We start from the raw sequence: 16,187 nt of genomic DNA, 5'->3' as shown, positions 1-16,187 counted from the left end.
TTGACCCTCACAGTCAGTAATCTGGAGGATCTCAAACAGGAAATACCATTGTCAACCCTTCCAAGGACGCTCCTGGACGCGGTTTTTGTTGTGAGGGCTTTGGGACTCCAATATCTTTGGATTGACGCATTATGCATCATTCAAGACTCAGTTGAGGACTGGACCCACGAGGCTGGAACCATGAACGACGTTTACAGTAATACTACTGTAGCAATATTCGCAACGGCAACAAGCTCTGCAGATGATGGGTTCCTGGGGAAACGTCCACCGAATCCCTATCGTTATCGTCTGCCATGTTCGGTGTTGCAGCCAGGAAATCCCAAACTTGACGAAGGTTCAATCGAAAGAGAGTCCATTCCGATATACGTCGAATTTGCCAATTTGGATAAATTGGAACGTGATCGATACCTAATCGACTATGGCATCAATAGCTGGCCAACGCGCGGTTGGACATTGCAAGAGGGTTTGTCGCCAAATCGGAGCATCAGCTTCAACCAGCTCCAAATGGTGTGGCAGTGTGTGACGTGCACTGAGCAAGAAAACGGAATATATGAGGATAATGACGCAAGAAGAAGACATGATTTGGTGGATTTCATCTCCAACAGCTTTGGATCATCGACCGTGAGTTCGATGTCACAACGTTGGGACACGTTGGTCCGGTTATGCGAATCAACACTTGCTACCACTGGCGAGGAAAACTACGAAAAGCTTGCGGTTCAGCTTTGGTACAGAATTGTGAGCCACTACGGCAATAGAAGGCTTTCAATCCAGTCGGACAGATTGGCCGCCGTTGCAGCTCTTGCTAAGACTCTCGAGAGCAGTATGGGCGGCAAAAATCGCTATTTTGCTGGTTTGTGGGAAGGTGATATGGCTGTGGGTCTTTCTTGGAGTGTAGGTGATGCGGGGGTCTCTGGATCATGCAACAAGGAGGGAGCGGTATTGGTGTCATCATGGAGTTGGGCAAGTGTTGTCTGTGCCAGCTACAAATATCGCTTCGACGAAACAGATGAGTACCATATCCGGAGTCTCATATCCTTTGAAGGATTCGAGGTTGCAATCGACGAAGACCGCGTGATCCCACGCAACACTTTGGTGTTGAAGCTGAGCGCGCCGGCAAAAAGACTGTCAGATTACTGGGCATTGATGGGATATGAAGCAGACGAGGGAGACTTGGCACAGGCTGCATTGGAGAGACTTCTTCAAAAGAGGTTTTTATCGGACCAACAGGGAAGCACCAAAAATAATCTGCGGAGCTCGGAATTCGTCCAAAAGCATGTACCGCATCCCGGTCAGCATTTCCTTGCTATACAAGTTCTCGAGGGGACCGTAGTAAAAGGGTCCGAAAGTTGGGATCTTGGAGAGCCAAATATATTTCTTCTCGTACTGGAAAGCACTCCCGATGGAGAACAGCGGTACCGGCGGGTAGGCGAAGTTAATCTGAGAAGCGCATTGTGGAGTAAAACCGGCTATATTTCGAGAAGTGGTGAGGAAATAACTGAGAACAAGCTCTTGAGCATGCTAAGGGAGAACAAGTGGCCAGAACGGAAGATAGAGCTGGTATAGGAAGGGTACCATTCGAATGTATTTTCCTCATGAAACGGGAGGTTGAGACTGTCTATCACCTGATGTGCTACTGTAGCCGCAAGACTCCAGGGAAAGAACACCATGTTGATAAAACACTCTTATGTGACAGAGTATGTAAGAGCTGTCTTGTTAATTACGTGAAGACTACCTCACCTACCTTACCATAACTACACAAACAGCATACCCCCATTCGCAGTCACCATACTCCCCGTCATCCACCTACTTCTCTCCCCACAAAGAAATGCCACAACCTGCGCAATATCATCCACCTCGGCCACCCTCGGCGCCGCGGGAGTATCCCTTATAACCCTATCTCACGCCTGCCTCGTCTCGGGCGTCGCCACGGCCTTCGTCCACAAATCCTCATTGACAGGCCCGGGGCTGACGCAGTTGACCATGGCATTATACCGATACCCCAACTCCCTCGACAGCGAGTGCGTCGCACTCTCCATCGCTCCCTTACACGCCGGCATGCCCACTCCGCGCATACTAGCTCGACATATTGACAATCCGGGGCGCGGCGCCGAAGTGCTACGCCACCTCCTTGATGAGGAACAGCGGAAAATACAGGTTGACGGCGACCTATGTCTCGAACACGTCGTCTGTCGTCTCGAGCAGCGAGTGTTCGCCGCCCGCGGCCGCGTTGTTGACGACGATGTCGACGACGCCGAGGGTCTTGGATCTCGTGGACGACGGCGGTTGCTTGGGCTTCGGCGCTGGCGTAGGTGATGGGGACGTTGGCGCCGCGCGCGGCTGGCCAGCTCGAGGGCGATGCCTTTGCCGATGCTGCGGGAGCCGCCGGTGACGATGGCGGTGTTGCCTTGGAGGGTGGGGAAACGAGAGGAGGCTAGGGAGATGGGGGGCGTTGCGTCTTGTGGCATATTGGAATGTGTCAGGTTTGCTGGTCAAGTGTTTGCAGCCACGCAGCTCACGCCACCAGAGAGGAGATACTGGGGACACACGCAAACACGTACGCACACATGGCCCCGACAAATGGGACGCGACGCCTCTATCGGTCCAGCCGACACTACGTTCGAAGCAAATGCGCGCATCCAACTTCGAAGTGTGATGTTCGGGGGCAGGCCGATAAAGTCGGTTGCCTCTCCGCGCTCAACATCGGCTGGCGTTCCACTCCCCCGACACTATCTCCAGTGTTCTTCGGATGGTGTTCCCTCAAGAGATAGTCGCCCCATTTAGAGTTAAAGAAACGCCTCAGTCACCAGAGCTGCCAGCCTCGTCGCTATCTGCTCCTACGTCAAAGCCCATTATTCTTCCCACTCATTGGTTCCACCCCGCCCCAATCGGAAGTCCCTCCCAGCCAAGCACTTCCGCGACGAGGGCCACCCGCTCGATCTCGATAGTCGGCGTCCATGCCGAGGGCGAGATTGGAGATGTCATTGTGGGCGGCGTTCTGGACCCGCCGGGCTGCCGTAACATGTGGGAGGAACTCGTCCACTTTCGAGACAGGGCGGACCCGACGCGGCAGCTGCTGATGCAAGAGCCGCGCGGGCGATCCGCGCACTGCATGAACCTGACTGATCCTGGCACCGTGCGACCCGCGCGCGCACGCCGCGTTCCTGACGCTGGAGATGGAGGAGTACCCTCCTATGTCGGGCGGCAACACCATCGCCATGGCCACCGTGCTGCTCGAGACGGGATGACGGAGCCCGTCACGCGCTTCAACTTGAACACCGCGGCTGGCCTGATCGTCATCACGGCGGATTACGAGGGTAGCCAGTGCAAGGCCGTTTCCTTCGACAATCTGCCGTTCTTTGCCCACGCGTTGGACTACAAGATGGAAGTACCCGGCCTGGGCACTGTGTCTGTCCATATCGTCTGGGGCGGTATGCACTACGTCCTCGACGATGCCTCGTCCGCGGGCCTCGTCATTAACAACGAGTGCGGAACGGATCTCATCCGGGTGGGCTAGAGGATCAAGAGAGCGGCCCAGGCCGCCTACACGCCGGTCCATCCAGAGGAATCAGACATCAGTGGCGTCACAGTCCTATGCTTCACCGAGCCACCGGTAGATGGCCCGGATGGTACCAAGGCGGCCGTTAACACTGTTGTTGTCTACCCCGGCAGGTTCGATCGCAGTCCCTGCGGAACCGGCAGCAGCGCCCGCATGGCGGTCATGCACGCTAGGGGCCAGCTGAGGGAGGGCGAGACGTTCCGCCATCGAAGCATCATCGGGACCGACTTCGTTTGCCACATCCGCGGGATGGTGAGGGTCGGCTTCCTACTGTCAAGGGCAGAGCCTGGCTCACGGGATACGGGCAGGCGATGCTGGAACCTACCGACCCGTTCCCGTGGGGTTTCAGGGTCGGGGGTCATTGGCATATGGCCAGTCACGACGTGCAGTCGTAGGGTCACGGGCACCACTACGCTGCCAGCCGAGATCTGCCGAAGTGATGGGGGCGAAGACGCGCATTGCGTACTCCTACTCGTGTAGTGTTGTTTCCACACTGATAGTAATTAAATGCCTCGTACTAAATCCACAACGGCGCGTCTCGTAAAGCGATGGTATACACGGACTATCTAGATAATGCATTCTGATATGCCACTGGCCCTATGAGTGTCCTCAGACTTATCGACGTTGAGCGGTTGCATAGCTATCTCAGATACCAGAGGGGCCGGGCCTTCTACCCGCACGCGTCGGAAAGCAACCCGGTGGCGTATATGAGGCGCGCTACCCCACCCGTGCCGTCAGTTTCAATTTCGGGCGACTAATCTGAATGGGAAGCCCGGGGCTGGAGGCAACGCGGGGTATGACATAGGACTTCGCACTTAAAAAGCCTGTTTTCCGGGGCGGTAGCACGAGCCACCAGGCACCCCGTCGGAGCAATTGTCCAACACGAAGGAGGTATATAATCTCCAGCCCGTGGACGCTACTCTTGCTCCCCATCATTTTGGCCATCGCCGAAATCGTTCCAGCGCGTTTTCCTGTTTCACTATGTCCAACATGTCGGAGAAGAACGAGTACGACGCGGAGCTGGCGCTCAGTCCCTCGATCCGGAAGGAAGAGACCGGCGCAACCCAACCCATCCAGGAGGATGCTGTTTTCGGCGACATCACGGAAAAGGGCCCGAACTACCGCAACGTGCGTATTGTCTGTGTCTGTTGTGACTGCTTGCTGACAATTGCACAGGTTGGCTGGCTGGGCACCGTTGCTCTCATGATGAAGACGCAGGTCGGCCTGGGCGTCTTGTCCATTCCCTCCGTTTTCGACACGCTCGGACTTGTTCCTGGAGTCATCTGCTTGATTGCCATTGCAACCATCACGAGCTGGTCGGGATACATGGTCGGCATCTTCAAGCTGCGCCACGGCTCGGTTTACAGCATCGACGATGTCGGTCAATTGCTGTTCGGCCGCATTGGTCGTGAGATTTTTGCCATTGCATTCGCCCTTTGTGAGTGCTCCGCGGATATTTAAGAGAGAAAAAATAAGAATGCAGTCTAACCGTGAACAGACTGGATCTGCTGCGCCGGCTCCGGGATGCTTAGCATCTCGATCGGCCTGAACGCCCTCTCGACCCACGGCGCCTGCACTGCCGTCTTCGTTGCCGTCGGTGCCATCATTGGCTGGGCGTGCGGCAGTATCCAAACGCTCGGCCGCATCACATGGCTGGCCTGGGTCGGGCTGGCCGGCATCATTACCTCGATCCTCGCCCTCACCATCGCCGTCGGCGTGCAGGACCGGCCCGACGCCGCACCCCAGGAGGGCCACTGGCAATCCGACTACAAGATTGTCGGCGACCCAACCTTCGCCGAGGCGGCCGCGGCGCTGGCCTCGCTCGTCTTCGCCTACGCCGGCACGCCCGCCTTCTTCTCCATCGCGTCCGAGATGCGCGACCCGCGCCACTACACGCGCTCGCTCATCATCTGCCAGTCCTGCGTTACCATCATCTATGTCGCCATCGGCATCGTCGTCTACTACTACTGCGGCTCGTACGTGGCGTCGCCCGCGCTCGGCTCGGCGGGCGTCGTCATGAAGAAGGTGTGCTACGGCCTCGCGCTGCCCGGCCTCATCGTCACGACCACGCTCATGACGCACTACCCGGCCAAGTACGCGTTCGTGCGCATCCTGCGCGGCTCGCGCCACCTGTCGTCCAACTCGATGGTGCACTGGGTCACCTGGCTCGGCTGCACGGGCGCCATCGCGCTGATCGCCTACATCATCGCCAGCGCCGTGCCCGTCTTCTACGGCCTGGTCGCGCTCGTCGGCGCCCTGCTCGGAACCATGATGAGCATCCAGCCCATGGGCTGCATGTGGCTGTACGACAACTGGAGCGCGGGCAAGGTCGCCAAGTCGCCGCGCTGGATCGCCATGGTTTGCTGGTGCGTCTTCGTCATTGCGGCCGGCACCTTCTTGATGATTGCGGGCACGTATGGCGCTATCATGGGCATCATGGCCGACTACAAGGCCCAAGGCGGCTCGGCGGCTTGGTCGTGCGCCGACAACTCGAACTCGACGTAGACTTTGGGGAGAGGAAGAAGTGTTTAGATACCATTGCGAGAATTCAGATCGTCTTTCAGTTCACTCATTGAACCACCTGCATGTGCTGTGAAGAGTATCGTTTCCGTGAGGTTCTTTCAACCATCGTGTGGTGCGACGAAAAGACTGAGGTCAAAAAAGCGCCGGCAACGGTAAGGCTGTTCGGCAGATGTGCTAGCAGATGCAGTAGCCCAGCCCCTTACAGCGGAAATGCTGGTCCGCCCCGGTTGTGGGGAAAGGGAGGCTTGTTCTGACGACAGCAAACGGCCCACGTGGCGGCGGCTCTTTCCCCAGACACACCAGCCCTTCCCCGGATCGCACTGCTCACGCGCCAGCTGCGCCCCAATGCCGGCTCCGCAATGTTACGTACTGAAGATGACGTCGAGCTGGAGATATGCTGGGACGGTGGCTGGCTGCTATGTCAGTCAGTCTCCACATCGTCGGCGCGACCCACCGAATCCCCCGCGTTCTCCGCATGGTGTGACGGGAGGCCTTCCGACCATGACTTGCCTGATATGGGCAGCCGATCTTCCGCGTGCCCCATGCTGATTGGTCGCTACGGAGCAGCAGCCGACTTATCGGCAGCAGCACGCAACCAATCAACTCGTCTCTTCTTCTACCCGGCGAGCAGGCGTCACGGCTCTCCATCCGTCGACATGGCACAACGTTTGACTCCAACGCAGTAATGCGATGCGGCTTCGGTCGACATTCCCGCCCAGCAACAAATAAGTAGACAATGAATGGGGCCTGCTGAGTGAATCAACCGTGGAAAATATCCAATCTCTTGCACTGCGAGTCCTTCTTTCCCCTTCTTCCACAAACCGCCGCAGTTGCATTTCCACCTCTTCCCAACCACCCAACCGAACCCTCCTCCACTCGCACAGCTCAAACCATGGGCTCCGTCTCCCCGCAGCCCCACGTGCCCGCCGCGGGCGTCTGGGTGCCCGCCGTAACCTTCTTCGACCACGCAGCCGACACGGTCGACCTCGCCGCACAATCGCGCTACTTCAGCTACCTGGCGTCGACCGGGCTGACGGGCATCGTCGCGCTGGGGACAAACTCGGAAGCCTTCCTCCTCACGCGCGAGGAGCGGTCGGCCGTGATCCGCGCGGCGCGCCAGGCGGTCGGCCCCGACTACCCGCTCATGGCGGGCGTGGGCGCGCACAGCACCAAGCAGACGCTCGAGCTGGCGCAGGACGCCAAAGACGCGGGCGCCAACTACCTGCTCGTGCTGCCGCCGGCCTACTTCGGCAAGGCGACCAGCATGGGCGTCGTCAAGGCCTTCTTCGCCGAGCTGGCCGCCAAGGCGCCGCTGCCCGTCGTCGTGTACAACTTCCCGGGCGTGTGCAACGGGGTCGACATCGACTCGGAAACCATCACGGCCATCGTGCGGCAGTCGGCGCGGGCCAACAACGGCAAGTCCAACGTCGTCGGCGTCAAGCTCACCTGCGGCAGCGTGGCCAAGATCACACGGCTCGCCGCGACCTTCGCGCCCGACGAGTTCGCGACCTTCGGCGGGCAGATCGACTTCTTGACCGGCGGCCTCGCGGCGGGCAGCGCGGGCGCCATCGGCGCCTTCGCCAACGTCTTCCCGCGCACCGCGATCCGCATCTACGATCTGTGGCGCGCGGGCAGGACCGACGAGGCGACCCGGCTGCAGCGCGCCGCCGCGCTGGCCGAGAGCCCGTGCAAGGGCGGCATCGCGCCCACAAAGTACGCCGTCGCGTGCTACTCGGCGCCGCTGGCCGGCATCGAGGGGGCGGTGGACAAGCTGAGGCCGCGCGCGCCGTATAGCGACGAGCCCGTGTCCGAGGCGGCGCGGAAGGCGGTTAAGCAGACGATGGCCGAGGTGGGCAAGATCGAGCAGGCGTCGATGAGCGGGAACAAGTCGCTGCTGTGACTCGGGCAGCTGTGGGAGAGGGGCAGGAGTGTCGTGTTGAGGCGGAGTGGTGGTGGGAGTTTTGATGAATCATCGTAGTGGAGAGCGAGCGGTTGTGGTTGAGAGATAGATAGATAGGGACATATCGGAAAGGGTAATTCGACGCGTTTATCTTATCTGCGACGGGCGTCATTAGCAGAATTGTCATCGCGATCGGTGTGCGTGTGATAAATGCAGCGTCCACTCTAATATGAAAATTCCAGTCAGCTCGAGGAACTGAACCTGGCAATGCGCGGATTCCGTTGCCTTTAACAGAAGAGGGCAGTCTAGAGGGTCTATCTCGGGAGGCGTGGTGATAGGCCGGACGCGGCTAGTCTAAGTACCCCGCATTTCGGCTGCAGATCCACACGACGCGATAAGAACACTGAGACTGTCACCAGCTGCAAGCCCTGCCCTATGCTCCCTGGCCCGGTTTCCCTTCCATACCCATCGTCACCATGCCCCCTCAAGCCAAGCAATCGAGAATGCCGGATGCACAGGCGGACGCTGGAAACGGCAGAGGACGGGTGACCAAGCGCCGATCCTGCAACGCGTATGTCCCCCTTCGGTTGCCGGCTGCGCTCCCGTCGCCGTCTTGCATCATCGAGCTAATCTTGACGACAGTTGCGTGAGATGTCGCCGCCAGAAAATCAAATGCTCCGGCTCTCAGCCTTGCGACGCCTGCAGCAAACGCAAGCTGTCCTGCGACTTTGACGAACGCGACCAGAAGATCCTCGTCACCAGAGGGTAATTGCCTTTCCAAATACTGGTGGCCGTCTGCTGATGATCCCTGCTCAGATATCTCATCGACCTGGAGCGGAAAATCGAGTCCTGGAAGCGCCGCAATGGTGGTGCTGAATGTGGCACCCCCGGCTCCTCCCGTGCCAGTCAAGATGCTGACGGAGCAACCGACGGCGGTTGGTTTCAACCTCACTTCCTATGCATCGACCTGCAATGGCTTACACTCCCACAGGAGATAGTGATGATGGCTCGGACGGAGCAAATGAGTCCGTAGCTGCTCCAGTCAACGACCAAAGCACTCGTTCCGGCTCACGATCCGACCTCGTCGCTTCCACTCTAACAAATCCCCTGTCCACCGGGCCATCCACATTTATGGCCGCCAGTGATGGAAGGACCTGTGAGTTTTGCCTTGTTCGAAATTTTTTCACTGCCCCCGCCTTGACGTACCACGTATGAACAAAACACTGACCATGATGCAGTCTACCTCGGAACCTCGTCGAATTGGTCATTCACTCGCCGGCTGCTGAGCATGACCCACGAGTTCGTCTATCAAACCACCGTCCCCAACACCACCCTTCTCTTCGACGGAGAAGCCTACGATTTGAGCTGGAGCGACCGCAGAACGGCCGCCGACCTGGAACCCCCCTCCCTACCGACCCTCGACTACGCCATCTACCTGATCAACGCCGTCAAGTTCCACTGCGGCCAGACCTTCCACTTGTTCGACGAGGCTTCTTTCATGGATAGCCTGTACGACTTCTACTCCGACCCGACCCACAAGATTGCAGAAGCCGATTTGTGGTACATCCACTTCTTAATCATCCTCGCTTTCGGGAAAGCCTTCACCACGCAGCGGAGCCAGGGGAAAAAACCTCCCGGCACCGACTTCTTCGTCAAAGCCGTGCAGCTGCTACCCAACACGATAGTACTCGAGAAGCGGCCATTAATGTCCACCGAACTACTCTGTTGCATCTCGCTCTACCTGCAATGCCTGGACTACCGCGACGCGGCGCACATCTACGTAAGCACCAAGCACCAAGCACCAGACTACTGCCCGAAAATAAGCTAACACACACGGCACAACGCAGATTGGGCAAGCCATGCGCATCGCCCTCTGCCACGGCATGCACACCGACATGCCGGTACGGCACCTGGGCGAGGTGCACGTCGAGCGCTGCCGGCGGGCGTGGTGGACGACGTACGTCTTGGACCGGGAGATGACGTCGTTGATGGGGCTACCGCAGTCCATCCACGACGATGACGTGCACCCGGCCCTGCCGACGTTTTCCGGCTCCATCCAGCGGACGGCCGCGTTGAGCATGCAGATTAAACTCTCTCGGGCGATTGCCCGCATCAACAGAGGTGAGTGGAGCAAGTCGTTGTTGCGACTGTGGCTAAGTGATACGTTACACTCCAGGCGTCTACGGTGCCGATGGCCGACTCAACAGCAAATTCCTACTCAGCACGAAGGAAGTGCTGGCGAGTATCGCACACCTCGCCGACGAGCTGCGCGAATCGTTCCCGTTGCAGATAGCCAACGCCATCAGCGGCATCTCCCGAACATATGCCTACCTGCATCTGCTATACCACCAAGTACGTTCCTCACGGATTGAACCTCTACCCCCCTGTTCCGGAACTGACCCTTTCCTTCCCCAGTGCATCGTCCTCGCCACCCGCCCCCTCCTGTTCTGCTTCCTCAAAATCCGCTTCGAAAACGCCAACGCCGACCGCATCATCACCCTGCACTCCTCCCAAACCGCCCTCAACCTCGCGCGCATGTGCATGGACTCGTCGCAGCAAATGATCAGCATCCTCAACTGCGTGCGAGCCCAACACCTACTCGGTCCGTCTAATCCCCATCCCCATCCCCTCCCTCAGCCCACAAAACTAACAACAACAGAAACATTCCTCCCTTTCGACATGGAAGCCATCTCCGTCTCGACCGTCAACATCATCCTCGCGCCCTCGGTCGACCCGCAACTCCTCCCCTCTCCCGCGCACCGCGCGACCTGGCTCGCCCGCGCCTTCGCCATCTTCGACGACATGGCCGCCGCCGGCAACGTAGTCGCCATGTACCGCCGCACCGAGCTGCGCGAGCTGGATGGCATGCTGTGTCAACTCTCGGAGCTGCATTCGCGGCGGGCGTCGGTGACGGCGGCACAACAACAGGGGGACCACGACGGGGGATGTAGGCAAAGCGGGCAGGGGATGTCGGTTGACGCGGGGGCGGGCGCGGTGCCGATGCAGGAACCCACGCCGAGCGGGAGTGGGTGTATGGGCGGCGGCGGCCAGGGGGGGAATATCCTCCCGTCGCCGATTTCGGGGATTTTGGACGAGATCTGCTTCGATGGCGGCCTGGCCGGGGCGCAGATTATGGACACGGTGAATGCGATTGATAGCGGGGATAACGAGTGGATGTCGCATGAGATTCTTGAGCATAGCATTTGGTAGGCCACCCCCCCCCCCCTTTTTTTTTTGCCTCTTTCTGTTTTTATGGGAAGGCGGGACGCGGGACGCGGGACAAAAGCATGGCGGTGTTTTTGCTTTCTTGTTTCGCTTTGCTGCTTTGGCTTCAACCGATGGCTTTTGGGAGGCGGGCGGATGGCTGGCTTTTGTCGTCGTCGTTCATCTTCTCCCTTTCGCTTTGTGTTACTTGATGCCAGCCTCTTGTCTACCCTTTGAGCGGTACTGTTCTTCAAGATATCCTTTTTATCCCCGTTTCACCAGGTAGTTGTTGGAGAGCACCATGTGTAGTCAATTCAAGGGGTAGCGGTGTCCGGTTCCATTTCATCACACCCGTTCAACCCGTTGGTTTCTTTTTGAATGGGGAGAAATGGCAGTCCTGAAGAACGACCCCCACGCGAGCGTTGATAAGTGTCGGCTCACATTTACAAATACCGGTTCTTCCTTTCCGGGAGCTCTTTGCCTTTTCTCCAACACGGAATCATGTGACCCACCACCCCTTATCTACTCACGCTACTGCCACTTCGATTTTCTCTTCTATTTAAGAAAGAAACGAGGCGTCTGTAGGTTTTAGACAAAGTACTGAACTTGGGAGAACGGCGATTTCAAGTCATGGCATGAAGTGCACTTGTAACAGTGCTGTCACGAGCACCCCCCTACTGTAAAAAATACCAGAGCATCACCATTTTCCATGTCCACCGTGTCATACGTAAGGGATGGATTGCTCTCTACGATTTCGTAACAGATCATGACACGCAAAGGAAATTCCAAACACCGAAGATGCTGCCGTCTCACAGCTTCGCCTTGCCCGCCGCCGGCCTGATGTCCTCAAACTCGGCCGTATCACCTATCCTCCAGCTCACATCACCGCCCCAATTACCCGCCTTCGCCCCATCCTTCCCACCCTTCCACCGCCACCTCTCCACCTCCTGCTTGCCGTCCCCAAACAACGTCTTGACCCACTCGCCAAAGATCGGAAACATCTTAAACCCATGCCCGGAGTCCCCACTCAACAACACGACGGACCCATCCGTCCCGGGCACAAAGTCAATGATGAAATCCGAATCGCTCGTATCCGCAAACCAACACAGACTCTTCTGCACCAACGGCCGATCCGCCAGCTGCGGCAGCGTCTGCCTCAGCAGCTCCCTCACCTTCTTCTCGTCCGCCGGCGGCATGAACCCGCTGCTCTCCACCGGCGGCGGCAGCGACACACCCTCCGCGTTCGTGTTGACGAACCCGCCGCCCATCGGACACAGCTTGAGCAGCCGCGTCACCGGGTCCGGCTCGAAGAAGAAGCCCAGGTCGCGCGCGTACGTGACGGGCAGCCCGCGCAGCGCCGACGCCTCGTCCGCGCTGAGCGCGACGTGCGCCACGCTCCACGACTTGGCCGCGACGCCGAGGAGCTTTCCTGCTTCGGGGATGATTCGCGAGGCGCCCGCGCCGCACGCCACGATGATGCGTTTGGCCGGGTGGATCGTGCCGTCGGCGGTGCGTATCCCCACGGCCTTCTTTCGCGAGGAGGATGCGCCGGGAGGGTTGTCGTACACGATCTGCACCACCCGCGCGCCCAGGAAGAACCGCACGCCGGTGGTGACGAGGGCCTCGTACACGCCGCGCAGCGCGGCGCCCGAGTTCGCGTAGCCGTCGAAGCGGTTGAGGTAGCCGCGCCAGCCGGGCAGAGAGCCGTTTTCGTACTGCCAGAAGCGGCGGCGGATGTCGTCGGGGCTGTCGATGGACTCGACGTGGGGGCGGACACGCGCGCTCGTCTCGGCGGCGGCGCGGAAGCGGGCGAGCGTGTCGCTGGCCTTGGCCGGAGCGGCGCCCGAGACACAGTGCAGGAAGCCGGTGGCGTGGAAGTGTGGGGCGAAGAGGGGTTGTTTCCAGGCGTCGATTGCTTTCTGGTTGTTGGACGGTGTGTCAGTGTCGTGGTATCAGTTGGGAGAGGATGAGGGGGGAAGGAGGGGGAGCAATAACGTACGATGGTCAAGTCCGTGTAGAAGGGATCCTCGTACTCGGCCCGCACGATCTTGTTGATGTCGTTGGCGGCCGACTGCCGCGGCGGAACCTGCGTGTCCTGCTCGTACACGGAGATGTTGGTGTAGCCGGCCCGGGACAGGTGCAGCACCGTCGACAGCCCGAAGGCGCCGGCGCCGATGACGATGATGGGCTCGTCCTTGCGTACCGCGGACATGGTATTGGCGTTGGTGTTGTCCACTGTGGTGACGTAGTGGGAAAAGGTAATTAACCACGGCCTCTTATCGCTGGCTGCTGCAGGGCGAACATTGACATATATGTGAAAATCCGCACCCGGCGGCGCGTTCGGCGTCTCCAGCGGCGCGACTGTCGTGATGGCGCGCAATAGGTTGTGTTGCTTGCCCCGCGCGAGTCGGGATGGGAAGCTTGATCCCGGGTCGAGCTGCGGGGAAGGCGAGAGATAGGTCGGGAGGCTTCCCGGTCAGATCCAGGGCCCCGCTTTGCGCCCTCCGGCTTCGCTCACCAACCCCGCAGCACTCACGCCACCGCCGAGATGGTAGCTGATCATCGGCACTCCGCCCGGGATGGGCGAATTCAGAAGGCAAAAGATAGCAAGCCGTCGGTGTCCAATGAGGCTTGCCGTTGGCGGGATCTGGCCAATCACAATCCCCGCACGCCGCAGCAACCCGGCGAGACTTTGCACGACTTGCCTTCTGACAAGTCTGTGTCTGCGCTGTGTGCGTATCAAACCCATCACTCGCAGATATCAGAGGTTGTGAGATAAGTCTTCCTGGTGCCATGTCTCGTCCAGGAGAGATGTCATGGTTTTTGATAGACCCAGACTCAATACATGATAAATGCATTCGTTCGTGAAGATGTTTTGAAATTGACAAGACTCAATCAATTACTAGACCGATGGATGGAAAACGACAAAGTCATGAAGCTAATCGTCTAAAAGGTAGAAGCAAGCTGCCCAAATTCCAATCCATGCCATGCACTTCGATCATCACACACTGAATCATAACCATCCCTTCTTTTTGCGCGCGCTACCCATGGTATCCATTTTGACTCCAAGAACAACAACACAATCTAGTGGTTGCTCGGGTACTTGAACCCGGTCACGGGGAAGAACTCCTCCTTGATCAGCCTGGGGCTGGAGAAGCGGCGCAGGATGTCCACGCTGCCGGCCTTATCGTTGGTGCCGCTGGACCGCGCGCCGCCGAACGACTGCTGGCCGATGAGGGCGGCCGTGGTCTTGCAGTTGATGTAGAAGTTGCCGGCCGAGTACCTGAGTGTGTCCTCGGCCTGGCGCACCGCCTTGCGGTCCTGCGCGAACACGGCGCCCGTCAGCGCGAGCCCGCCGCCGTTCTGGTCGACGCTCTCGAGGATGCTGTTCCACTGGCCGTCAGGGTAGACGTGCACGGCCAGCACGGGCCCGAAGATCTCTTCGTTGAACAGCTTGTGGTCGGGCGAGTTGACCTGGTAGACGGTGGGCTGGACGTAGAAGCCGACGCTGTCGTCGTAGGTGCCGCCTGCGATGAGCTTGACGGACGGGTCCTTTTTGCTGGCGTCAATGACGCCCTTGATCTTGTCGAATGAGCGGCGGTGGATGACCGGGCCCATGAAGGCCTCGAAGTCCTTGTCGGGGCTGCCCTGGGTGATTTCCTTGATGCCCGACTTGAGGAGGGAGATGAACTCCTCGGCGCGTGACTCGGGCACGTAGGCGCGCGATGTGGCCGAGCACTTCTGCCCTTGGTACTCGAAGGCGCCGCGGATGGTGTGGTTGACGGCGGACGGCACGTCGGCCGTGCTGTGCAGCAGGTGGAAGTTCTTGCCGCTGGTCTCGCCGACGATGCGCGGGAACTCGCGGTAGCGCTTCTGGCCGATGCCCTCGCCAATGCGCGCGTAGATGGAGCGGAACACGTCCGACGAGCCGATGAAGTTGAGCCCGGAGAACTCGCGGTGCGCCAGGACCGTGTCGGTGATCTCAGCGGCGTCGCCCGGCACGAACTGGATGACGTCCGGCGGCAGGCCGGCCTCCAGCAGGATCTTGTAGATGATTGTGCTGGCGTAGACGTTGTACTGCGACGGTTTCCAGAGGACCACGTTGCCCATCAGCGCCGGGGCCGAGATCAGGGCGCCGCCGAGCGCGCTGAAGTTGAAGGGCGAGACGGCGTAGACGAAGCCCTCTAGGGGTCGGTAGTCCAGGCGGCTGTGGGTGGCTGTTAGCCGGTGCTCTTTACTTTGTCTTTGTATCAACGTACCTCCACATGCCATCACTGCCACGCTCCGGTTGCCTCGCCAGCAGCTCTCCGGCCCAATTGCAGTTGAGGCGGAAGAAGTCGGCCAGCTCGGCCGCGGCATCAATCTCGCCTTGCCAGACGTTCTTGCCCTGGCCCAGCATGGTCGCGGCGATGAGCTCGTAACGGTACTTGCCCGTGACCAGCTCGGCGGCCTTCTGGAAGATGGCGACGCGGTCGACGAAGGGCGTCTCCTGCCAGTCCTTCTTCGCCTTCAGCGCCGACTCGATGGCAGACGAGACCTGCTCCTTGGTCGCCAGCGGGTAGTTGGTGAAGGTGGTGGCATGCTCGGACGGCAGGACCTGGTCTTCCGACTTGGCCGTCTTTTGCACCTTGCCGTTGATGTAGATGTCGCTCCGTGCGGGCAGCTGGGAGCGCAGCTTTGTCAATGCCTCCTCGAGCTTCTGGCGCTCGGGCGAGCCTCTTGTGTAGGTGGGCTGCGGTTCGGATTGACGTCAATTGAGTTCTGGTTTAAGATTGGAGACTTCGGATTCACTTACGTTGGGCTCATTGCGCGGGGCGGGCAGGCTGAACGGCACAGTCGCCAGTGTCCGTTGCTGAAGACGGAGACCGGTGGGAATGGCGCGAGGATTCCTCAGTGATGGCCGAGCCACGGTCGAGGCGAGCTTCCAGGTAACAGCCATTGTGGGATTAGGTGTTGTCCTTGAGGCAGTGTGAGAATTACAAGATTAAGGCAGAGCAACGAGAT

At 59.2% G+C, this 16,187-nt stretch overlaps 6 protein-coding genes across 6 annotated transcripts; 4 read left to right on the top strand and 2 right to left on the bottom strand.

Moving 5' to 3' along the window:
* Positions 1-3,241: 3,241 nt before the first annotated feature.
* SLS55_004650 (uncharacterized protein) lies at positions 3,242-3,514 on the top strand (the record flags this gene model as incomplete). Its single annotated transcript, XM_066776106.1, has 1 exon — positions 3,242-3,514. One exon carries the CDS (start codon positions 3,242-3,244, stop codon positions 3,512-3,514), a length of 273 nt encoding a protein of 90 aa, XP_066633987.1.
* A 1,023-nt stretch (positions 3,515-4,537) lies between these two features.
* Positions 4,538-6,061, top strand: SLS55_004649 (uncharacterized protein; the record flags this gene model as incomplete). Its single annotated transcript, XM_066776105.1, has 3 exons — positions 4,538-4,684; positions 4,733-4,994; positions 5,055-6,061. The coding sequence occupies 3 exons, from the start codon at positions 4,538-4,540 to the stop codon at positions 6,059-6,061; spliced, it is 1,416 nt and encodes a 471-aa protein (XP_066633986.1).
* A 910-nt stretch (positions 6,062-6,971) lies between these two features.
* SLS55_004648 (uncharacterized protein) lies at positions 6,972-7,979 on the top strand (the record flags this gene model as incomplete). Its single annotated transcript, XM_066776104.1, has 1 exon — positions 6,972-7,979. The coding sequence occupies one exon, from the start codon at positions 6,972-6,974 to the stop codon at positions 7,977-7,979; it is 1,008 nt and encodes a 335-aa protein (XP_066633985.1).
* Positions 7,980-8,455: 476 nt separating this feature from the next.
* On the top strand, positions 8,456-11,189 carry SLS55_004647 (uncharacterized protein; the record flags this gene model as incomplete). The annotated part of the gene is made up of 10 exons (XM_066776103.1): positions 8,456-8,550; positions 8,685-8,744; positions 8,796-8,914; positions 8,971-9,135; positions 9,218-9,759; positions 9,827-9,880; positions 9,983-10,100; positions 10,156-10,331; positions 10,395-10,581; positions 10,639-11,189. The coding sequence occupies 10 exons, from the start codon at positions 8,456-8,458 to the stop codon at positions 11,187-11,189; spliced, it is 2,067 nt and encodes a 688-aa protein (XP_066633984.1).
* An 803-nt stretch (positions 11,190-11,992) lies between these two features.
* SLS55_004646 (uncharacterized protein) lies at positions 11,993-13,395 on the bottom strand (the record flags this gene model as incomplete). Its single annotated transcript, XM_066776102.1, has 2 exons — positions 11,993-13,102; positions 13,183-13,395. The coding sequence occupies 2 exons, from the start codon at positions 13,393-13,395 to the stop codon at positions 11,993-11,995; spliced, it is 1,323 nt and encodes a 440-aa protein (XP_066633983.1).
* An 872-nt stretch (positions 13,396-14,267) lies between these two features.
* Positions 14,268-16,122, bottom strand: SLS55_004645 (uncharacterized protein; the record flags this gene model as incomplete). Its single annotated transcript, XM_066776101.1, has 3 exons — positions 14,268-15,390; positions 15,443-15,915; positions 15,979-16,122. The coding sequence occupies 3 exons, from the start codon at positions 16,120-16,122 to the stop codon at positions 14,268-14,270; spliced, it is 1,740 nt and encodes a 579-aa protein (XP_066633982.1).
* Between the last annotated feature and the right edge of the window lie 65 nt (positions 16,123-16,187).

This window comes from Diplodia seriata (assembly GCF_021436955.1).
Source record: "Diplodia seriata strain FDS-637 chromosome Unknown scaffold_4, whole genome shotgun sequence".
NCBI classification, from domain to species: domain Eukaryota; kingdom Fungi; phylum Ascomycota; class Dothideomycetes; order Botryosphaeriales; family Botryosphaeriaceae; genus Diplodia; species Diplodia seriata.
The sequence above is the reverse complement of the archived record's forward strand: the minus strand, read 5'-3'. Positions and strand labels throughout refer to the sequence as shown.